The following is a 25,572-nucleotide window of genomic DNA, read 5'->3' as shown; positions in this document are numbered from 1 at the left end:
GGCGGCGCTTTAGGCACGTCCCTCCACAGTCGATGTGGCGTCTGTGTATATATGTCTATGGTGTGCAGCATAGACATATACATAGACGCCTCATTGAGCGGGTTGGCACGTTGTTGCGATATGTCAATGTCGCCGCCATATTGAAGGAGGCAGCTCTGTCCCGCCGCAAACCAATGCGAGTCAGTGGAGTGAACTTTATTAAGCGTCTTCTACAAAGTGCTGTAAGTTAATGCCTCTCATTTACACATTCACACACAAACGTATATATTCAGGGAATCGATAGGAACCAAATACAACGTCTGTAACATTAATGTAACATCAATGTTTTTGGTTCCTATCAGTTTCCTGAATATATACGTTCGTGTGTGAATGAGAGGCATTAACTTATAGAAATAAATGAAAAAAGCTAGTTTTATACGTGTGAGTTTTTGTTGCTGTTTTTCCCATTGTAATGAACCGTACTGAACCGTGACCCTCACACCGAGGTACATACCGAACACTGACTTGTGTATACCGTTACACCCCTAGTACATAGGAGTAAATATGTATGTGTGTATGAATGTGTATATGTTGTAAATGATCTGTGTATATATGTTTTCATGTGGGGCTCTGTACAGACTGTTGCAACCAGTTTCCTTTAAGGGATAATAAAGAATCTATCAATCTATTTCTTGCTTATTTTATATGTCCTTCTCTCCAATGTTTTTAAATCCTCAACTTTCTATTTAGTTCCAAGTTCATATGAAACTGACCTGACTACACTGCTACAACCTCTTAAAGTCAGATACAGTAAATATCAGTCAGGGATGCTGGTGCTTTTAAATGTGCATTCATTTTAGAGTTCCTCTTTCTCATCAGTACCAGTGAAGTATCCCCGCTTATGCCAAGCCTGCGTTCCCTTCCTGTTCAAATGAACCTTTAGCGTAGCAACAATATTTAGTGCTGAGTGCCTAACTAGCAGGTTAGGTGTCCAGTAGGGCTGCAGCTATCGATTCTTTTTGTAATCGATTAATCTAGCACTTTATCGATCGATTAATCGATTAATCGGATATTTTTTTTACGTCTTTAAATAACCAAAACAAGTGATGCATAACAAAAATTATGTGGCTGTAAAATGATCAAGCATTTGCCTTTTATTCCTCAAAAAAACAGAGAACTCCAACTCCAACATTTGGCTCCAAAACTAAGCCCATGTATTGCAATTTACCCATTAAAAGTGCCAGTGCCAACAATTACATAACAATACAGTTAAGCGAACTTACTGTAAAACAAAAAGCAATTTAATTTATTAATATGCACAACAAGTTTCATGCTGTAATCTAGCCCTGACATCAAAGTAAATATCCGTTTTATGTAGATTTCTACACCTGCAGCATTTACCATTAGGCTACTAACAAATAATACATAATTTCTGGGGTGAGCCTATTTGCTATGGTAACCTAGCAACCTGTGTGTTTGTTTGTGAACGCGTGCTGTGCGTGAGGAAGAGTGAGAGAGATGAGGGTGCAGAGAATTTAGTAACGTCAATGATTCTGATAAGCTCAGGCCGGTGTTGCGTTCGCCTCGCGGCCGCTCAATTTGTGACCCGCTGCGTAAATCCTTCGGCCGGCCCGGTCGTCCCGATTGCCACTCCGCCCCTGAAGCTAAACATCATATCTAGTCAAACCGCATCATGACATCACTACATACAGTATGCGATTAAAATCAGCGAACATCAATGTCTAGGTTTAGGTTACGTTACCTTGTTTCAGCGACGCTTGGTGAAACAGCATGTGGATGTTTTCTGTTTAGATGCTGGATCATTTGAGCTTGTACTGCTGTGGTACGCCAGGTCTACTTTGCAGTATCTGCACTTTGTTCTCTTCCTTTTTTAGAATGTAATGATCCCAAACTTTAGACATTTTTTGCCGTTTATGGGCATCTTTACTCTCCGCCATCGCGCCAACTAAATTCAAAATGTATCACGCGCTGGTGGTGTGCTTGCATAGGTGCTTCCAAAACAACGGTCCGTGTGGAACAATCAAATCCCTGCGCGTATAGTGCGCCTCATAGGAATTTAACGAGGCTTCGAGGCAGAGTTTTTGCCTCGAGCAATTTTTGTAATCGAGTTAATCGAGTAACTCGACGAATCGTTTCAGCCCTAGTGTCCAGATCTATCCGGTCATTCCCCCTGGGAAATATATAATATATAATATAACCTATACAGATCCACTAATGGATGAATGTTGCTTCAGTTGACCGTGTTCTAAGCATAAAAAACTATACAAAACAAGTAACGTGTTTTCTGGTCAATTACGCAATCAATTTTTTAGCACTATATGGAAGTTACATGTGAATTAGTGTGACTCACTGCATGCAGACGTGTATAAAGCCTGACATTGGACATGCATGTCACACAGCACTCTCCTCTCTTGTTCTGTCTGTATGTTTGTCTGTACCAGCAAAATACTTTTTATTACACAAAGCAATGACAACTCCCAAGCTAACAGCCTACACACTGGAGATTCCAGCAAGACGTGCCTGCTCTTTTGGTTATAAAGAAGTTATAAAGTTATAAAGATCTACAAAGAAATGTTTACAACATTTGCCATTACATGATCCATTTTCTGTCACAGCCATCTTCATTCAGAGTTTTTTTTTTGCATCTTTTCACTGGGAGCATCTTAACCTGATAAAACTTGATTAATGTACTGATTCGTTTCACTTTTCCTGAACGTTTGTAGTATTGGTTGAATACATTTTTCCACATACAGCTATGAAACGGAATACTGTGATGCAGATATGCATATTTTTATATATTTTTTTTAATACTTTAGAGTTTTTCCAGCAAGATAATAGCAATATTCTGCAATAGAGAATAGCAATACAGAATTTATTGTGGATATTTTGCTAATCGCAGCGTGCTGCAGATTCTTCATCTTGCATCCTTGATCTGAATAAAGGTGCAGAAACACAGGCTTAGTTCCATGAACCTGTCCAGACTCGCCTTATATATCCCCTGGATTCAGTTTTTCTTCCTCCATCTTTCTCATCTCTACGCTAGCCTGCAGACCTGAACCAAGATGAAAGTTTATTTGCAATCCATACTGAGTTCAAAGTACAGAGACAGGATAAATTGTACTCTTATTGTTTAGCATAGTTACCTGATGGGGTGGTGAGGGAGGAGTGTTGACACAGAGGAAGGGAGAAGTGGATCTGTTTGTACTTGCCCACAGTCCATGATAACCTGTTGACCAAATAGAGATATCAGGATATGGCTTGGTGATGGATCTATCAGTGTTTCAACAGGTTTCAATAAACTGAGGAAAAATATAAACTTTAAAGCTGTAAAAAGCTTAAATATGTCATGTAATAATAGCCTTGTATTGTGTAAACTTTATAACTTATTTTGTGTACTCTTGGCAGAATGATTCAAATTATGAAAGACATGCTCTGAGTCTGTGCAGTGGCCACAGTTATCATGGAGGTCTAACATGTATACAACAACGCAGTCACGGTAGTGCTATGGCTCTAGTGAAAGGAGTGTTGGCAGGTTGGTTTGTCCACTATGGTTCAGACGGCAATGTCTGATTACTACTGGATGAAATTTTGATACAAATTCATGGTCCCTAGGTTTTGAACACTTCTGGATTTGGTGGCATTTATTTACAGGCACCATGGATTTGAAATTCCCATTACATACTCTGCTTTTATTTGTAATCATTTATATGATAACGCTAGCATTCATTTGAAAGTACTGCTGTGCAGAAGTATGGCCTCATACAGCAGCTGTCATTGTGGGAGACAGACAAGTAAAATTGGCTGTCAGGATAAAATATGGATAATTTGTTCCAATGAATGCAGCAGACTAGCAGCCAGCAGGCCGGCTACCAACCAACAAGAAGATACCAGATACCTGACCTAGTCAACAGCAGTATGTAGCATGTCATTGGGGTTTTCAAGTGGGCGCCTCCCTTCACCACGACACCTCAAGAAGGCTTAACAGTGAAATCCAGCTTCCTGGAGTCACCCCCTTCCACACTGCGACCGCACAACACCGTTTTTCTCACCATTCAGTGATTTTCACAACGAACCTTTCAAGAAATTAACCTAGCTCTTTTATGCAGTAATTAGAGCAAACAATCCAACTTACTTGAAACGCTGATGCGGACTGAATCATGACCCACACAGACAAATCTACCATGGTTCGCCCCATTCATGCGGACTGAACCAACAACCCAAACAGCCAAATCTACCATGATTCGCAAACACTAAAGTTACGCAGCCATCCATACCTATAGCCAGCTCCCCAGCTATTCCTCCTTACCCACAGCCATTCGCTTGCTCACTCTGCTGCCAGGGACAAGTTGCTTACAGCTGCCCTCTGGCTTTGGCCGCGTATGCCCAGGAGAGCAGTGGTGGATTTTGCCACAAATCAACGGCGGCCCACCTCCACCGGCCGCACACATGCCCTCCAGCCAATCTGCTTTGCATCTGCTGCCATCTCTGCATATTTTGCTTTCTTACGCTCATTAGCCTCTTCAACTCTATCTTCCCACGGGACAGTAAGTTCAATGAAATAGACTACCTTCTCTGGCTCAGACCACAGATCTGGCCGTAGCCGGGTACTAGCTATCTGGGTTGGGCAGAAGAGAAGGGAAGAGAGGAGGAAGAGAAGAGAGAATCAGAGGCAAGCAGATAGGTTGCATCATGAGAAACTGATAAAAACATTAGGTGACACATGATGCATGGTAGAATAGTAGTGGATAAAACGAATGGATAAGTCATTATTTGGAGTATTCATTGTAGAAAGCTTAGCGTATATACTGTGTACTTATAAGGTAAACATGTTGACTGAGGAACTGATTACAAAACTGCCAGTAAGAGGAGGAACATTTACTAAGCACAATAAATAAGCATTCTCATAGTTCTGTGAAGGCGGATGACGTGTTGAATGAATTCTTTTAAGGGTGAATAAACTTCTAGAGACTTGCGGGTAGATGGACAGTTAGCCTGGGGCCTGCTCTATAAAACGTAGACATTGAGAGTCAGAGACCAGTTTTGTCAGCTGAGTGTTAAAGGAGATAGGATAACTCAAGTCTTAGTTCTCAACATTACATTTTCAAACAGGTACTTTTGAAAATCCCAGTGTACACACATGTAGGTTAACTCTTATTGGGAACATAAGCATCTCTTCTTGAAAGGGTAATTCTGGTCTGTTATAACTTCTGCCTTTCTGCATTTCTCTCTGTAATGTTAACATCACAATCACAGCTTTGGATCTAAGAACACTTCAAAGGTAATTCAGGCCAAGAATTACATCAGTTCAGACTGTACTGTAGCTGTTGACTGTGCTTTCATCACTTACTGTCAGTGTCTCTAAAGCACAGGCTAAATAGTCATGCCTACCAACATATAAGGGCTTTTTGCTGAAGAAAACGTTTCTGAAATAATACAGATATCATAACAAAGATAATCTCAGTCTCTCAGTGTCCAAGCAGTCTTTTATGCTATAGAACATGTGCTGAAAAATCAGACAAACAAAAATCCAAGCAGAATTACAGATGTGTTTAAAATGGAAAGTATTTTTCTTGTGTGCGTTTGTGTGGGGCAGTTACTGGTTAATATCTTACTCTTGTTTTCTTCTCAGTGGTTTGTCACCTACCATGTATGAATGGTGGCAAGTGCAGTGCCAGGGACAAGTGCCAGTGTCCTCCAAACTTTACCGGAAAGTTCTGCCAGATGCCACTTCAGAACGGACACCAGCAGCACCAGCAGTCGTCAGGGACCTTCAGCCAAACTCAGGTCCACTCCACACAAAGCCTGCCTCTGACGTACAGCAACGGACAGACTCCTGGTTAGTGAGACACAACTGTGATTCAAGAGCTAAACAAGGGTTTCTTTGACCTAGATGGAAAATGTGGTGGAAACAGTCAAAGGATACTACTTCTGTATTGTTTGCTAGTGAACTTCCCCTAAAGGTTAATTTTCTTTAGCCCATTTACTTCAATTTATGCACGACAAAGGCTGCATGGGATACTGTGAAAAACACAGTTCTCAAATGTTTAATGCTACAGCTGTAAAGGTTTGTTAGCAGTAATGTCAAGTGGATGTAATTTGTAGTAAATGGGCTAAAACATTAAGCAAGCAACATAAGTCCTGCATCCTATGTCACAGCTGCTTACTGGCCAGTAACAAAAGACTATATCTAATCAGGAAGAAAATACATTCTCACCAAAGGCATTCCCAAAGTAAACTGAAAGCTGTTCTGGAACCATCTGGAGTACAGACATGGTATTAAAGAAAAAAAAGGATTAAGCCATCAATTTTTTACAATTAGTCAATTAATCCTTTGGTTAAATTACTTAAAGTACATAAATCCAACCCCAACCAATAAACCTTCCAACTTTACAACATTTTGTTTAAATATAATTTTTAAACTGAACGAAAAATGCAAAGCATAAAAATTCTATGAATGAAACATAAAACTTTACTTTTACCTAACGTCACATTCGTCACAGGAAATTGTAGAGTGACTTAGGAAAGGTTGACTATATTCTAGCCATTCTGAATCAGACATCATCAACTATGTTGTCTTATAGCAGCTCTGCTAAAATTAATCCTACAGTCTTCAGAATCAGAATCAGAATCAGAATCAGCTTTAATGGCCAAGTATGACACATACAAGGAATTTGACTCCGGCAACTTTTCTCTCTGGTACAGAAGCAGCTTAAATAAGTGAAATAAAATAAAATAAAATAAAATAAAATAAGATAAAAATACAAATAAAAATCTGAATCTGTACACATAAATCTGTACACTTCTAGGTCAACCACAAATGTCATAGGTCTTTTCAGTCAGTGACAGTGTTATGACCCAGCTCTGCTAAGTTTGAGGGAAGCAACATTAAAACCAGGTGGAATTGTCTTTTTGGTTAAGGTTTATTGTGAAGCGATTAAGACAACAGAATTCACAGTTGGGCACACCAATGTTGGCCAAACTGCAGGAAATCTTCCAGTTGCCCCAGAGTGACAGTAGCACGACGTTTAAATGGGAACCCCCAACCAGTCAGTCCCTCAAGGGGCGTGGCGATGAGTCTCCAGAGGGAAATCTGCCTCACCTGCAAACTCATAGACAAAAATGGCAGGGGCCATAGCAGACAGTATAATGGACAGTCACCAGGGGAACCACAGAATAACTTGATATAACTCTGGTTTGATACTAGCACGTGCATTGCCTTTAATAATGATGGTATCATGATACTGTTATTCTGTAATACTTTATACATTACAAGGCAATCATCTAAAACACATTGAGATATCTGTGAAAAACATAAAAAAAGTCTTTATTTACTGCACTGTATTGCGGAATAATTTTCACAGAATTTGACAACTTAGATAAACTGGCTAGAGAGCATCTGGAGGAAGGATACAATCAATTCAGTTCAATTCAATTCGATTCAATTTTATTTATATAGCATCAATAACTATGCAAATTGTCTCAAGACGCTTTACAAAACCCGGCCTGAAACCCCCAGAGCAAGCCTGGAGGCAATGGTGGCAAGGAAAATCTCCTATCATGCAGCGCCAAACAATTTTTTCACTCTCTGTAAATTTAATTTACAAAACACAAAATGAATGCTTTAAAATAACTAACTAAATAAAATGAATGTAAAAATGTAAAAAATAAATATAATATAATACTGCAGATATTTCAATGTTTAATGTTTAACTTCCAGTTGAGTTAAGCTTAGCTGTTTTCTCCATAGCAAAATCAGTATGATAACACAGCGTGCCTGTGTGCTTTCACTGACAGTTCTTGTTGATTGCATATTCTTTTTTAGTTTCTTGGTCCCATGTTGTAAAAACCAAGGTACATCCAAATTTTTGACTTTAAAAGATAATACTACCTCTCTGATTGTCTCACTGCAGCTTCATTCAAATTGCCTACATTCATTTAATAAGGACCACAGCAAGGGCTCCTGAAGTAGTCAGTGCAGGCTTGTGGGAGACACAGGTCAAATAATCATCTGTAAAAAGGTTATTATAGCAGTGGTGCTTTCCCATGGTGGTAAGTTAGTCTTAATGTTTGAAATCACATTCCTGCACTGCACTAGAGCTCGGGTTGTCCTTTGTTCCTGCAGTATTCAGCCCAAGCATTGTCAACATCCACATCAAACACCCTCCAGAAGCTTCCGTTCAGGTCCACCAGGTTTCTCAGCTGGACAATTACCACAACAACGGGCAGCAGGTAATAGGATCCCAGGCAGGCTCATCTTCCAGCTACAGCTACCACCATAGTGAGAGCAGCCAGAAGATCCAGCACCACGGCTACAACATAGTCTATCCTAGCCAGCATGGTTACCAGGTTCCTCACCACCAACCCGTCACCTCGAAAAACATGCTGGGTCGTTGCTTCCAGGAGACAGCAGGCAGTCAGGTAAAGCATCATCTATACTTGGCAGCATTTAGACAGTAACATAAAACAATGAAGCACAGCATGGGACAAAGTCAGATAATGCAAAGCATAGTAGATGTTATTATTTAGCATCAAGCACCATATTGAACATCAGAAGCAATGCATCTAATCTGGACCAAATAACTATTATTAAGCTATGAATGTATTATCAAGTGGGGCTAGTAATCCTCCTCTGACGATTGGTCATAATCCCTTATGATTCATGTATGTGTTGTCTATACTGTCGATTTTTAGGTGGAACAACAGTCAATTATATTGGTTTTAAACCAACCACTGCCCATGGCGATGCCATCAGCACCTCTTACCCGAGATCTCTTTATAGTGAAATATAAAAAACCAAGATAAATAAAAATACAAACAAAAAATGTATGAGATCATGTTGCACTGATTGACTCACAGCCGAAAAGCTTTGAGACAAGCTTCATGCACTCCATTAGAACTATTTCAAGAAGAGAGTTGGCCCACTGCCAAGAAAATGTGTTGTTTGCCATCTTGAAGGCAACATTTTCATGGCTGCTGTGAGAGTCGCCCATAAAATGTGCCTCCGTTGCAAGGACAAATCTAGATGGAAATTGTTTCCATAATCTGGCAACATCTGGGCATTCGCAGTGCATGATTTTTAGATGTACCACCCATGTTTTTCAATTTTGTGTCTGAACAAATATCTCAATCATTTATTGCAGCAAAGTCCCCAAAAGTTCAGAAATAAATTTGTAAAATTAAGAAACCATTCTTTGTGTTGATCCAGCTGAAACTAGCAATTTATGAAATGTTGTTATCATAGTACGATGAGTTTGGAATGAAAATTAAATTACAAAGCTTAAATGCAAGTTGGCGTTTCTCAGTGGTATATTAGAACATACTACGGCCGTCTATGAGAGAGTAAAATATTTTTCTCAATTGATCTCCAAATTACACAGGACTAGGATTAAGGGATTTACCAAGTGGACACAGTACAATTAACAAGAAATTTGACAAAGCTAGCCCACCCTCATTTTAAAGAAGGCCTCTTCTTTTCTCTTTGGTTCACTCCATACGATAAGCCCTTTGTAAATGACTGAATCCGTGGTTACAACCATGGATGTAGAGCTGGATAGACACAGCTTTGCTGCTAAAATTCCCTGCTGCATTTTCCTTGTGGACTCCCACAATAAAAGAGACTTGTCTAATATTGTTGACAGGACACCTCCTCCTCCTAAACAAGGACAGTTAATATGCTTTTGGACCAGTCCCCATAGATTCTTTACCCCCTCCACTGGCTGCCTACCACACCAACACCAGCCTGATGGTCAGCAACTCTTGTCTCATAGTTCCTCTCAGCAAGAGACAGTCTCCTGGAAAAGAAAGCACAATGATAGTGCTGAGAGGGATTCACCCCCTCCACCCACTTATGTAGCACCAACCTTGACAATGAACAAGGCTTGGGGAGTCCACAGGAAATGGACGCCAGGAAAAGTGAGGGCATGCAGGGGGTCAGCAACTAAGCTGTAGTTCCTGATAAAATATCTAATAAGTTAGCAATGATCTTATTTCATTTGGGGGAATCAGGCTAGTCTGTAACAGCAATAACCTTAACCCGCCTACTGGATAGATTGTGATGAAATTATCCATGCGCATTAATTTTTGCCTCACAGTGTTCTAGTGCAGTCATCAAGTCAAAATTTTGTCCAACTTGACCAAATACCTACAAAAGTATTGATACAACTGCTATCCACAGTAATTCAATTCAGTTAATTCAAATTTTATGTATGTAGTGTCATTAACAAACAAAATCTCAAGACACTTTACGGAACTGGAGAAGAACAGCAAAGCGAAGGAGGAGAGCAGGAGAAGAAAGCAGCAGATACATTTAATCGAATAAAGAATACATATAGCACATAAACAAGAGTACAGGATACTTGGTCATACACAGTATGGTACAACGGACAGAGATAGTGGATAATATACATTTATTGTATAAAGAGGAAGAGACACAAAGTGTCTGACATATCATAGTAGCATATGAGTGCCTAGTTTCTGAAAGAGAGGAAAGGAGAGTTTAGGATATGTTGTCAGTGCATCGTGGGAAGTGTTACAGCAGCAAACTAGCAATAGTAGCTTGCTTGCTAGCTACTAGAAACCGAATGATGCTTATTACACTACAATACTGCAACACACCATACCAAACGGAGTCTGAATAGGCAGATAATAACATACATGTTTACTGTTTCCTTCATAGTGTGAATAAATTAAAGCTTATTATTAACTTATCTCATATCCCTTAAGACGCAGTTTCCAAAAGCTCTAACAATGATGTTACAACCCACAGTTATTGTAGGCACAAAACAGTGCTTAGTGTTTAATTATCAAATGTTAGAATGCTAAACTAGGCAAACTGGTGAACATAGTAAATAAAACTGCAGAAAAAACAGCAAAACAATAAAACAGTAAATGATATACGAGGGGGCTGTACAGTGGCGTGGTGGTTAGCACAAGAAGGTTCCGGGTTTTAATCCATTGGCCGACTGGGCCTTTCTGTGTAGAGTTTGCATGTTCTCCCTGTGTCTGCGTGGGTTCTCTCCGGCTACTCCGGCTTCCTCCCACTGTCCAAAGACATGCTCATTAGGTTCATTGGTGATTCTAAATTGGCCGTAGGTGTACACGTAAGTGTGAATGGTTATCTGTCTCTCTGTGTTAGCCCTGCGGTAGACGGGTGACCTGTCCAGGGTGTACCCCGCCTCTCGCCCAGTGACAGCTGGGATAGGCTCCAGCCCCCCCACAATCCTTCACAGAACAAGCGATTACAGAAGATGAATGAATGAATGATATACCAGCTAAAAATCTACATGTTAGCACAGACAATGTGAGCATATCATGTTGTCTTGTTCACCTATCATGTGTCTGCCATAGTGGAATTTACTTAAAATAGTCTTGATAAGCACAGAATTAGAACCAGTGACAAGTTTATGGTGTACTGCCAAAACAATGCAACTGTAGAGATGATTTAGTGTCTAATGGTTAAATTTTAATCAAGTTTAAGTTGCTCGTCTCTTCATTCCCAAGTGAGACAACTGTTGCCATAACGATAAGGGTCTGTCAGTGAGAGAAGGGTAGAGAAGATGAAGCACATGGTCTTATCTGTCCATGTCCAGCATATGCCTCATTAGACATTTATAGGAAGCAAAAAGTATTAATCCATCCTCTCCATTAATTTTTTTTCCTATCACTCTCCATCTTAATGTATTAGTGTGGGAAGGCATTGCCAGGTCTCACTAAGCAGGAACAGTGCTGTGGAACCATTGGGACCTCCTGGGGGTTCCACAAATGCCAGAAGTGTCCAAAGAAACCATGTAAGTACAGCTGCTACAGACTCTTTATCTCAATCTCAATCTCAATCCTTCTTGTGCCTGTTTACATGTTGGGGTGAATTGTTTCAGGTCATATTGAACTATTTGTATATGACTGCAGCTAATTCAGTTAGCCTGGAAGTTGAGCTGACTTCCTCCATTTTCATTTTTTTTGTCGTGGAAAGTTGGTCTGTAGTTTCTTCTTTGGAAACCAATTATGTTGCACCAGATCTGCCGGGCCAATCAAATTGTTTGAGTGTTTGGTAATGGATAGAAGAGTAACAGCAACAAAGTCATCGCAGGTCTGTGGAGTAGAATTTGTTTGTAATAACGTTGCTCTGGTTGGTTGTAGGACTTTGCAAAAGGCATTTTTATCTACAGAATACAGAATACAGAAAGCTTTATTAATCCCCAAAGGGCAATTCAGTTTCTACAGTCCACCATCTAAACATACAACCATTCACACAACAATAGTGTATAGCAGGAGTAGCATGATATGGCCTGGGTCCAAGTACAATTAATAAGTAAAAAAACATCAGAAGCAGAATAAATAATGATAAAAAGAATACAAATAACCACTTGCCCTGATAGAAAATAAAGTAAGATAAAAATAAGATATAAATAGCAGCCCAGAATAAAAGGTAATGTGTTCTTATTAAAAACACATATTAATAACAAAAAAATTAAAAATTGCCAAAAAAAGTAATTTCCTCAACTCAGTATTTAACTGTGTAATTGCTGAAGGAATAAATGATCTTGCATAACAGTTTGTCTTTCTGGGGGGCTGCAAGTAACGCCGACCTGATGGCATAAGAACAAATTCATCTCCAAGAATATGATGTTGGTTCATCAGACTTTTTGCTTTTTGGAGGACACGTTTCTCCCAAAGGGAATTCAGGTCGCACATTTGGATTCCAATAATTTTGGAGCAGACTTTCACAGTATTATTTAAACAGTTTCAGTCCTTCACTTTTATATTACCAAACCAACAAGTGAAAGAAAATGTAAGAAGGCTCTCAATATATGACAAATACACAGTGCACAGTATAGATCTGGAGACCCCGAAGGAATTAATCCTCCGCAATAAATGGACTCTCTGCTGGGCCCGTCTGACCACTGATTTGGAGTTAATTTCAAACTTCAGCTGAGAATCAAAAACCGTACCCAGATATTTATAAGAATTTACAATCTCCACATCCTCACCATGAATCCTGCATACTGAGATATTTGTCTCTTTTTTTCCTGAAATCAGTGATGAGTTCTTTAGTTTTAAGGACATTGAGGTCGAGAAGGCTGTCGTCACACAACTTTACAAAATCAGGAAGTGCACGTCCGTGGTCTGACTCTGCACCATGGAGGAGTGACAGCAGAGCAGTATCATCAGAAAATTTAACAAGAAAACTGTCCTCTTTAAGAGACCTGCAGCTATCTGTGTATAAAATGAACAGCAGCGGGGAAAGTACACAGCCTTGTGGGGAACCTGTGTTGGAGACTTGGGTTTTAGAAATAACGCCATTTACTGAAACCTGCTGCATCCTATTAGTCAGAAAGTTTAAGAACAAGGCTAAAAGCTGGTCGGGCAGATTAAAATGAGAAGCAAGCCTCTCAATCAAAATGTAAGGCTGCATTTTGTTAAAAGCTGATGAGAAGTCAGCAAATAAAAGCCTGGCATGAGATTTGGGTTTCTCCAGATGCTTATAAATTTTGTCCAAAATAAAAAGTTTAGCGTCATCCACTCCTTTATTCCTTTGATAAGCAAACTGAAGTGGGTCGAGTTTGCCCTCAACCAAGCTGAGAACCTCTTCTTTTAGGATTTTCTCCAGGTTTTTTACTACAAGAGAAGTAAGCGCCACAGGTCTGAAATCTTGTAATTCCCTAGGTCTATTGATTTTGGGGATAGGAATAACAGTGGAAGATTTCCAAATTGTTGTGATGTAGTGTGCGACCACAGATAAGGTCAGGGCCTGAGGCTTTCCTCTTTTTTGTTTTCTTAAATAGAACCCTTGACTTGTTCTTGAGATATTTGAATATCACTACATGGTGTCAAAGAGTTCTTCAACCTGGACACATCTTGCGTGAAATCAGACCTTTCAAATCGTAAAAAGAAGGTGTTAAAAGCATCCTGAACACTGTTAACACTGATAAGTTGCTCGGGTTCATTATCATGCTGATTAATTACAGCCATAGATTTGATCCCTCGCCATGCTGACCCAAGGTCGCCATTTACATATTGTTTTTCTATTTTTTCCCTATACTTAACTTTTGGCTTTGACTATTTCAGCCCTAACCTCTCTGGATACAGACTTTCTCTCCTGTGAGTCACCCATAAAGAAGGTCTTTTTTTTTCTTGTTGATAACTGTTTTTAGATCTTTGGTTACCCATGGTTTATTGTTAGGGAAAGTAACAACAGTTTTGGCTTGGATAACAGTGTCCACACAGAAGGTGACCTAGGACGAGACAGTGTCCGAAAGTTCATCAATATTGTCCCCACATCCATCAAAAAAAATTGCCAGTCAGTACACTCAAAACAAGCATGGAGGGAGGATATGCTGTCCTCTGTCCAGAGCTTAATAGTTTTGATTCTCCCTCCAGACATCTGATACAAGGTTCATATGTTGGCACAAGGAAAATGCTGTTGTGGTATGAAGCCCCCAACCCTGGCATGAGAAGAGACTTATATCCTTCCTTTACATTTCCAAAACACAAGTCGAGTGTGGTGTCTTTTGCGTGGTTGGCCAAGTCCCATATTGTTCATATGTCCGCAAGACCTTGTCTAAACGGACATGGTTCATATCTCCCTTGTAAAATTTGGGAGCCTCACTGCAAATAGTATCCAGCCGGTGAGATAAATCCACAATGACTTGTGTGGCTGCAGTAGTGTTGGCCCAGGGATGACAGTACATCAGCGTGAAAAACAGCTGAGGGAACTCACGTGGTAAATAAAAGGGGCGTAAAGACAGAGTGAGTAACTCAATGTCGGGAGTACAGATTTTTTCCCGCATATGAATAGTTTTACAGTACCTCTGATTTACATAGAAGCAGACGCCTCGTCCGCGGCTCTTACCTGTCTTCTCAGAGCGGTCCAGTCTGATGGGACAGCCAAAACCTGTGAGTGCCATCTCGGTGTCCAGGTCGCTCTCATTCAGCCAAGTCTCAGTGATCCCCAGCAGGCAGCACTCTTTAATCTCCTGTCGTAATTTTACCAGGCTCTCCACCTCATCAGTGTCGTGCCTCAATGACTGCGAGTTAGATAAAAAGACCGAGGGCAGTGGGGGCAGCCGGCGTCGGTCATCAAGGCAGAACTTTTAACCTCTGCGCTTGATGCCTCCCCTCCTACCTCTTTTCCTCCACAGTGGCCGCCTTGGGGGGTTCCGGTCAAAGTGGAGGGGCACAAGAATCTCTGCCGGTATAGTCACCCTCCGTTGAAGAGCGTAGTGACAGGAGAAGCTCCCTGGTAAAAACAACGTGGTCTCCATGCTGCTGGGCAGTATTCGCCCCTCAGCAGGTGCAGCAAACCAGCGTAACGATAAAAACAAGTGCAAAAAGTTGCTAAGACGATCCCAGTTTCCACATCTCTGTACTCCGGCGTTGTACACACATGCACACGGCATTCAGAAATCACTTACAACATAAAAACCACATAAAAACAATTAAAAGACGGTGCTGGCTGTAGTGGGTCGCATACAGAGGAGTGCCCCCAATCTGTGCATCAATTGACAGACACCCCATAATGAAATCCCAGTGGTGTGTTACCAGATTCATATTTTCAAAGCTATACCAGAGTAACCCAGATTCTAAAGGAACACCTTCACGAAATTTGTTTTGTCCAACCAGTAAGACAAAACTCAGTGTACTTACACCAGTTTCTTTCTTTGTGCCACTGAGATGCTTCTGCCCCAGCAGACCACTCCGTAGTATATGGCTGATGGGACCACAGAGTCATAAAAGGACCTCATGAGTGCTGCTTGCACTCTAAAGGACTTAAGTGTTCTTAGCAGGTAGAGTCTGCTCTGGCCATTCTTATAAATTGTCCTCATGTGGTCAGACCAGTCCAGTTTTTTGTTCATGTGAACACCCGGGTACTTATAACAATCCACCATTAGCTCCTTGGTTTTACCCACATTTAACTGGAGGCAGTTTTCCAGCCACCAGAATACAAAGTTTCGGATGAGTCCTTTATATTCTCTATCTCCCCCATCTTGTATAAGGCTGACGAGTGCAGAGTCATCTGAGTATTTCTGCAGATGACAGCTGGTTGTGAGGTGTCTGAAGTCAGCAGTGTAGAGGGAGAAGAGGAAGGGAGCCGGGACAGTTTCCTGAGGTACTCCTGTGCTGCAGACAACCGCATCAGACACACAGACACATGTCCACACATACTGTTTGTCATGTAGTGCAATATCCAGGATGTGAGAGTGTAGTCCACTCCTGTGTGCACCAGCTTGTCCCTCAGTATGGCAGGCTGGATGGTGTTGAAAGCACTGGAGAAATCAAAGAATGTGATTCTCACAGTGTGCCTTTGAGAGAGAGCTCTTTCCAGGATTTAGATGACGGTTATGTAAACTGTGCTTTGAAAACACAAACAAATTTCCTTGAAAATTTCTAGTTCATATGTACAACTCTGTCCAAATGTCAAAGCGTAAACCAGTTCCAAAAAACACAATCCTGGATATAGTACGCACTGAATCACCTGACTTTATGTAATTGTCTCCCTTTCTAAAAGTAAATGCTGCTTAATGTACCACTTCTCTGTGATGCTAAGAATGTTGCCATATCAACTTTCTTAGAAGCTTCACCAACCCATGATTTCATCTCCAGTGTGTTTAACAGCAGTCAGAACAACATCTGCACTGAGAATGTGTGGTTTCTGCACAGGTGAGGTAATATGAGACTAAAAAGCACAGCCATGGGGCTCGGTCAAAAATTTTCTGAGCTTGTTTAAATTACTTGACTGTTGACCATGCTAACTGGATGATTTTGTTTTTAGAGAATTATTGTTTTTATGCCTTAACAGGCTACAGCACAGGTAGCACTAATAAAACAATTCAATGAATTGATACACTTTATATAGGCAAGGAGAAAAAAGTTGGAAGCAGCCACTCTCTCTGCTACATTGACAACATTATCAACTCATCCACACACTTGCTGTGAATTCCCAGTATAAAAACATCCTCTGTTCATACATCGGCTCAATCAGACATTACTCAGACTTTCTGCAAGGGAGCTGGCAGGATAAAGTCTATTGTCTGGCCTGACTGATTTGGACGTTCATGTTCTCACCTACAGCTCCTCCCGGTGTTGTCCAGAAAAGATTAGGACCGCAGCACTTGCATCAAAGAGGCTTTAAAAATGTTTTAACTAGATCAACAAGCATCTCTTGTGGCTATTACTTCCAGCTAGAAATGGGCAAAATAAAGATGCTAAACCAGAGAAGTCAGGAAACATTATATGAGCCTTGTACTGGGCTGGGCACTTTTTGAAGAGGTTTATTGTGTGTGTGGAGAGGACTGCCAGCCTTTTTATGTTGTAGTCGGCTATTTGAGACTACTCCCTTTATAGAAGAATAGAACTTGTGTTTGAAGCCAAGGCTACTGGATGTAGAGCATGAAAAGAGACAGAACTGTGGAGATGGGTGGGCAGAAGCTAATGAAAATACTTTTTATTCATAATAATTATTATTATTATAAAAATCATAATAATTTCATCAATAGCCACATTAAAAACATTTCTGTTGTATAATTGAAAAGTACATATTATTTACACAGCACATACACACATATTTTATTTCATTACAACCTAATACAGACTCAGCATTCACAAGGAGTACAGTTGTGTGGCTATTCTGGACATCCTGGGTTTCTGTCTAGACAATGGTAAATAGCACTTTTACCTGCCCCCAGTGAGGAGGTTGAAGGGGAAAATGTGCTAAAAGTGCGCAAATACTTGTTTTATTGTTTTCTTTTTTGAGTGGCTGCATAATACTTGTATAATGATACCACCTATAGACCACTTTTAAAAAAAGTAAAATCACAATATTCTGACTGTAAAAAAGGGCAGGCAGAGAAAGAATAAATAGCAAAAACAACCATAATTACCAGAATGATCAAAATGATAATCTCCTTAACAGCATGCAAAGGGAAAGAGGAGTCCTTTTGTACTGACCAAGTTGAAGAATGCCAGTAGAATTGGAAAAGTCGTTGATGTTGTAACTGAAGTAGACTTACAGAGAAATCATGAAGTCATGAAGTTGACTACAAAAGGCAGAGCAACATGACTGTAGTGCAGTGTGCCATTCTACAGAGTGTGTTTTATTGTGTAGTCATTGCAAATTCACATTTTAGTCTCAAATCACTTACTGTGGCACGGATACCATAAGTCAAGGGGGATGCAAAATATTTCCACCCACTAAAGGGGATAAAAATATCACACAAACCGTTTAAGAGCTTGTGCTCTATATTAAGACTATAGTTGTAGAATTAATTTAATTTGAACATGTGAAACTGATGTTTCATACCCGGTTGTAACCAGACTCAATTCTTATTTGAACATGAGTCTTTTAACACTCTTTTTAAATTTCATAATGGGGTGTGTTTGAGCTCATGCAAAAAATAAATTAATACACAGGCATAACATTATGGCCAGCTTATTAATATTGTGTAGCTCTCCGTTGTGCCTTCAAAACAGTTGTGACTCATCAGATAATGGACATGGGTCTTCTGAGGGTGTCCTGGCAACAGAATATTGTTAGTGGGGGCCTTTGCGTCCTATGGGTTGAGGGGAGGGGCCTCTGTGACTCATACCACAGATACTTGATCAGTTTGGGATCTAGTGAATTTGGAGGCCAGGTCAACACCTTGTGCTGTTCTTAATGTTTTCTGAGTTCCTAAACTGTTTTTGTGTGGGTGCCTGTGTCAGGCTGCATCCTGCTGGGGATGGCTGCTGCCATCAAGGAGTGTCATTGCTATGGGGTGGGGGTGCCTGGTCTGGTCTAGGTGGGTGGTACATGTCTAATTAACATCCATGCAAATGAAAGGTCCAAAGGTTTCCTACCAGAACATTGTATTGTCACATCACATTCTGGCTGATCAGTGTAGCACTGGATAGTCCTACGACCAGGCAGAGTCATTTTGTTTTAAACAAATGCAACTCTACAGAGCTCAGATGACGTGTTTGACTATGTCACAGTTACATTTATGTCCATCACATAAAGCCTAACCCATGGAAACGATTGAGTGGCCTGGCTGATCTTAGCCGCAATATAATGAGTGCCCAAAGAAGGGATTCCAGACCAACTTTCCACCGCAAAAATGTTGATGAAAATCGGGCTGGCAACCAGGCTAAATGTTTCATGCATCTTTATCATTTTGTTAAAGAACCAGATATTTCTGAAATGGTCTGTTTTGCACTGGAGATTCAATAATTATTACAGCATCGGGAAATGGAAGAGATAAGGTAACAGAGTGGCAGTCCACATCTCAAGTTTGTCAGTTTAGTGCTTATTATAAAATTCTTATTATCAGGGCTGCTAGCAACGATTTTTTCAATTCATTAATTTTTTATTTTTTATTTTTTTTTGATTAGTGAATTAATACTTTGGTTTACCACTAATTTGGTTTACCAGTAATTATTAACAACTGTAATTTGTATCTGCAAAAGACTGGTTATATTGATTTAGTGTGCAACATTGATGTTAATCTATGTATTTAAATACATGCATATAGACCTATATATTGTCTTATTTGACAGACAATGACACCACTTTAATAATCTAAATTCTTAGGGTCAGAAAATCAGCAGATTTTCTTTGTTGAGGTTCTTGTGCATGAGTTCAGTTTTACAGAATATGCATATTATTGGTTCTCTGAGTATCAGGATTGTTTTTTTCAGATAGTCTGTTTTCCAACATGTCTAAAAGCAGGAGAACAGAGACCGTAATGCATACCTATATTCCACACAAACTGACATATTCACGTAATTGATCATCATCTAGTATGTCAAATCATTGTTAATAGCTCCTGGCTTGCATCCTTTTGCTGCTCCTGGTACCTTGTGCTGTCATAGACATGACTGAATATAATCTGCCTTTTCTCTGTTTTGGGTTTAACATTGAACTCAAAACAGAGAAGGTGATCAACTGTACACTCTTACACTCATATACATACATTCGTACTGAATGTTCTTTTCCATGGTAAGCCACACTAAGAGAAATGATTTATGGTTTCTCATACCAGAGAAATAGCTAAGTAGAGGGTTTTGGCAGTTTAGTAGTACGGACAGTAGCTGAGTAAATGAACGTATCATGGCTTTCAAAAATAAATAATGAAATTTAAAGAAAATGCCCTGATGCGTTAATATAAATCACTGTTTAATTGCTTGAGAAATTCTCAGGATAGCATGTGGATTGTAGAGTTAAAAGTCATAAAATGTGTTTGCTACGTATGGGTTTATGATTCTTTAAGCAGTTATGGTGTCTGAATATCAGTACTGTGAGTCCACATGTAAATTATATGACTTACATGTCTGCTTCCTTCTTTTTCATTTGTTTTCCATTTTCCTCTCATAAGCTATCCATCTAATAGATTGTCCTCAGGGTTACAAGAGAATCAACAGTTCTCATTGCCAAGGTAAGAGCTTTTGCCTTTGTTTTCAGCCATCAGTATAGTTTTAGAGATGGGAGTGTTGGTGCATCAGTCCTATATGACTTTGGTTGATATAGAATAGAATAGAATAGAATAGATTAGAATAGAACAGAATGTCTTTATTGTCATTGTACAGGTGCAACAAAATCAAGTTGACCTGAGGTCCCCCTTAGGTGCCATTTTGCAATCCCTTACCTTCATATGAACAGGAACAGTGTTACCTATCAAAGAGGTGGCCTCAGACAGAAGTGCAGACATACTGCCAAAGGAGCTTTGAATGCCTAATTCAGCACAAATGGATTTCTCATTATGACATGAAATTAAGACACAAGACAAAGGACATGTTTATTATTATGTTTAGCTGTAGGATGTATGGCATTCAACATAAATGGAGTCTGCTATCATTTACCACATCAGCAGTGACAAAACAAGCAAGAAAAAAGGGACAGGGCCTAGGAGTAGTGTAGAAGTTATTCATCATGTACTAATTAAAAAACAAACAAACAAAAAAAAAAAACATTGTGGCAATAATGTTAGCTTGGTTTTTATTGAAAGTATAACCTGTAATAGTATAACCCCACCAATAATAGAGCAACCAAGTAGGCTGTCAGTGACCTTCTAAAACATACTGGCTGAAAAGCTTGAGCTCCCTTTCTCCTATAAACTGGTTATAATGATGGTATACTTACATGAGTCACGGTCTCAGATCAGGGCCAAGTGTGTTCTCATTGAAGGGATTTGACTACAAATCTACTAAAAGTCGACACATTTCACTGTAGAGCCAGGACAATAAGTAACTGCTGCTGCATTTGTCATTTTGGTGAACCCCTGAGAGTGTGCTTTTGCCTGTAATGTCTCAACACATCTGTTGGATTGCCTAATATGATATTTGCACATTTATCTTCCTGTAACAACGAATTTTAATTACTGTAATAATAATAAGAAGAAGCACTTTTCTGTATTGCCTGAAGTAATTAGGTCATTTGATTTGACCAATATACTTGGGCAACATTGGGCATGTCTTGAACTTTGTGCTAAATAGCAAATATTTAATTAACATTCTATTTTCATTTCCTGTAGTTATTTTGGTCCGTGTCAAGATATCAAAGTTTCTTCATCAGTAGTTTTGGCTTTTGCTGTTCCTTTTTTTTAGTAATTTAATTTTTTATTCAATTTTGTCAAACATCGCACAGAACACAGAAGACATCAAACTTCATTACAAACAAATCAACCATATTAAACAAAAGTACCCATAATAAAAACTAAATATGCATATACATATAAATATACATACACACAAACCACAAACCACAAGTCCAACTCCTCCAGTGGCGAAGAATGATTCTAGCTGCAGCGATCTAGCCCATCAGTGCTAAACCGGATTCTACTTTTGATATTCCTGGTGGTGACTTTGACCTGTGTCCCAGTAGGCAGAGGTGGGGGAATTCTGGTAGAGCCTTTCCAAGCCATTCATCCAGTTTTCCTATAATAATAATAATAATAATGCCTGTGAATAATTTTTTAATGTGTGAATTTACCTCAGACGTCTCTGATGAACCATCCTATGTTTGTTATTGTGTCTTTTCAACTTTTCAACTGTGTCTTGAAGAATAGGGGCTGATGAATTTGGGTCCGCAGAAAGCCAAAGGATGTCGTCTGCTTACAGAAACAATTTATGTTCTCTACCTCCTGCCTTCACTCCTCTAATTCCTGCCTCTGCCCTTATTGCAATTGCCAGAGGTTCTAGGGATAAAATAAACAATAAAGGTGATAACACATCTCCTTGCTTTGTTCCCTGTGAGAGCCGAAAAAAAGGGGACATTTGTCCATTGGTTAGGACTGATGCTCTCAGTGCTGTATAGATCAGTTTAACCCAGTTGACAAATCCCGACCTGAAACCAAAAGCTTCCAAGACATGTATTAAAAAGCCCCACTCAACCCTTTCAAATGCCTTCTCCGCATCAAGGGCGAAGGCTGCTACTGGGGTGTTATCTTGACAGCTCTTCCACATAAGGTGGAGCAACTGTCTGAGATTGTCTGAGGATGACCTCCCCTTCACAAATCCTACCTGGTCTTCATGAAGACCTGAAGGCTGTGGCTCAGTAGGTAGAGCGGGTTGTCCACGAACCAGAGGGTGAACCCCTAGTTGCTCCCAGTGCGTGACACTGGTGTGTGAGTGCTTGTGTGAGCGAATGGGTAGATGCGTCTGCGACTGTAAAAGCGCTTTGAGTTCCAATAGGTAGAAAAGCGCAGTATAAAAGCAAGGCTATTTACCGCATTGACTAAACTAACTGGTCGGAAACAACCTGGATCCAGTGGGTCCTTATCTTTTTTGAGGATTAATGATATCAAAGCCTTGTTAAATGAATTCAGGAGCTGGTGCCAGCATATCTATGTGTTTTTTGTAATACTCCACTGGAAAGCCATCTAGTCCTGGAGGCTTTCCAGGTTTGAATGCATCCTTATAAAACATGTAATTGACTTAAAACCAGCGTGAATTCTGTGACTTAGGTAAATGGTCTATACTTATATAGGGCTTGTCTACTTTAGATGGTACTCAAAGTGCTTTACATTGTTTTCATTGACATACTGAAGCAACAAAGGCTTTTTCATGTACACTTTGGCTAGCCTTTGGTTGGCCAGGGATTGAACTGCCCAACCCTGTGATTAGTGGACAACCCACTCCACAGCTGGAGCCACAGACACCCATGTAAGTGAAAAACTAAGGTGTCAGAGTTTGCTTGCGGTTGTCCTTCTGAAACCCCCTGCTCAACTAAGCATCTTGCAGCCTGGGGCTTACACTTTCCCAAGGCTCTAAACTTATAATTATGTGTCCACCATTATGTTTAGAGGGGAAAATTGAGTTAAGTGGCATAAACTATATCCTGTATTGTGACATCTCACAATGAAATTGTAGTGTTAAATAAGTTGAAGTTGTGATTCGATGAGTGGTGTTAAAACTTATAATAATTTATTTGGAGGTATTGGAGGCAAAGGTTATGCTTCAAAGGATTTAGACATTTGATAAGGTGCACAGTCCTAACCTGCATGTGGGTCTGGGAAATCCACAGTGGTACATGTCCCAGATTTGATCCTTTTAGCTAGTAATAGTTTTATTTGTATAAATGGTATTGAACTGTCCATTCTGACACCTGTCTAATGCCGTCCTTCACAAGATTCCTTTAAAAAAGAGGTTGGTCACGTCAAATGACATCAGATCAATTCAGAGATTTGAAACTGGTGGCTGCTGTTATTTTATTCCTAGTCCTATGTTTCTTGGACAGAAATATTAAAGATACTGTTTTAAGAAAAACATGAAATAGTAACACAGAATGAGGAAACATTTCCAGTGTCTCATATTCCACAACTCCAAGAAAGCCGTGAAACTTCGGTGCTCCCATCTTGCAATGTGAAGACCTGTTTTCCTAAATCCCTGGATTCATTATGTTTTAATTTTTGGTGATATTCACAGATATGGATGAGTGCCAGCTGCAGGGTGTGTGCCCTAATGGAAACTGTGTGAATACTATGGGCAGCTACAGGTGCATGTGTAAACCTGGATATGTCCCGGACTCTACACTCACCACATGCATACGTAAGTTCTGCAGTCACACACTTTCTATCACACTTTCTCAACATCTAATGTTGCAGTGTTACACTGAGCAGAAACTTTATGATTGCATTACATTTGCATGCTGATCACTGACATGCAGATGTGTGGATTCATATCTTTCCTGAGTTTGATATTTCCTATCACCTTATGACATGGGAAATGTACATTTCATTAGAGGCATGGAATTGTTTCCTGGTTCCCTTTTATCTTCTGGCTAATGAAAGTGAAGTGTCCATTTATAAGTACCACTGATTATTTCAAAGGCTCAGCAGAGAAGCTTTGAATTGAACTTTGAATTGTATTGTAACAGCTGACTTTGAGTAGCTGCTCACACTCCGGGGAACCTCATTGATTTACATGCATCTAGAAGCCTTTATGCTATACCTTTGTATTTATTTGGGTCATTGCTGAATAGGTCAACAGTACAGCAAAACATTTGCTAACACAACATAAATTCTTTGTCTTTATATAGTCTGTTATATGAGTGTTTGTTACTGACGAATACCAATCTCATGAAATGATTGCTGGTACAAGGTATTTATTTAAGAGCTCTTAGTCCATGATTCTGAGTACTGAGAGTAGGTTCCTGTTTTGTTATAGTTTTGTCTTATCCCTCTCTCTGATGTGACTGGACTTTTTTATTTATTTATTTTTCCATGGGTTTATTATAGCCAGCTTTGACTGATACAAGTCTCAAAACATGTCTCAGTTAACCCGCTCACATTGGCACATTATCATTGTCCTGTATTTGTCAGAAAGACCAGCTGGTCTGTCTTGAGACTAAACCACAACATGTGTTGCTGTACGACTGATAAGAGAAAAAAACGCTATTTTAAAGGTCATTGTGCGGTAGACTTAATGTAGTTTGGAGTTCAGTTCACTTTCAGGCATCAGCCTTATGCAGACAAATTTACTATCAATAAAAACATTAAAGAACATACGCAGCAAGTTGCTAGATAAGATTGTGCAGCAGACAGATTCATCCAGCACACATTCAACATACCAAGAAGTTAAAGAACACATTTTAGGAATAACATTATGACCACCTTCCTAATGTATCTTAACAGTTGTGACTCATCAGAGAATGGACATGGGCCTTCTGGGGGTGTCTGTGGTATCTGGTCACAGAATGTTGTTAGTGGGGGCCTTTGGGTCCTGTGGGTTGAGGGGATAGGAGTGACGTCTGCAGATCATCCCACTTGATCAGTTTGGGATCTAGTGAATTTGGAGGCCATGTCAACACCTTGTGCAGTTTTTCATGTTTTTTTACTTGTCATGTCAGTGGTTTTAATGTTGTGGCTGATTGGAGTACATTTCCATGCCATCCTGTGCAAATCTTTCTGTGTTACTTGATTAATTATGGTGAACATGAATATCTCCTTGCTAAGTGAAATAGCAAAAACAGGGCAGGTTTTGTGACTAGTCTTATGAGTCAACACAAAAGTGTTAAGTATACCAAAAGACCCCACTCTCTGCTTGGCTTAACCTCTGGATCTTTTGCATATTATTGATGTGTCAGTGTAATGAGTGGTGTATGCG

The 25,572-nt window shown here is 39.8% G+C and overlaps 1 protein-coding gene across 5 annotated transcripts in view; it reads left to right on the top strand.

Moving 5' to 3' along the window:
* The window catches only part of ltbp1 (latent transforming growth factor beta binding protein 1), a 112,312-nt gene that overhangs the window by 39,842 nt on the left and 46,898 nt on the right, over positions 1–25,572 (top strand). For all 5 annotated transcript variants that reach the window (XM_084561606.1, XM_084561605.1, XM_084561604.1 and 2 more), the window contains exons 6-10: positions 5,630–5,836; positions 8,123–8,418; positions 11,684–11,786; positions 20,346–20,405; positions 23,893–24,015. In XM_084561606.1, coding sequence (XP_084417732.1) covers positions 5,630–5,836; positions 8,123–8,418; positions 11,684–11,786; positions 20,346–20,405; positions 23,893–24,015 — 789 coding nt within the window. The remainder of the gene's footprint in view (positions 1–5,629; positions 5,837–8,122; positions 8,419–11,683; positions 11,787–20,345; positions 20,406–23,892; positions 24,016–25,572) is intronic.

Source organism: Chelon labrosus (assembly GCF_963514085.1).
Source record: "Chelon labrosus genome assembly, chromosome: 15".
NCBI lineage: Eukaryota > Metazoa > Chordata > Actinopteri > Mugiliformes > Mugilidae > Chelon > Chelon labrosus.
Note: the sequence above shows the minus strand (reverse complement) of the source record. Positions and strands in the feature narration are given on the sequence as shown.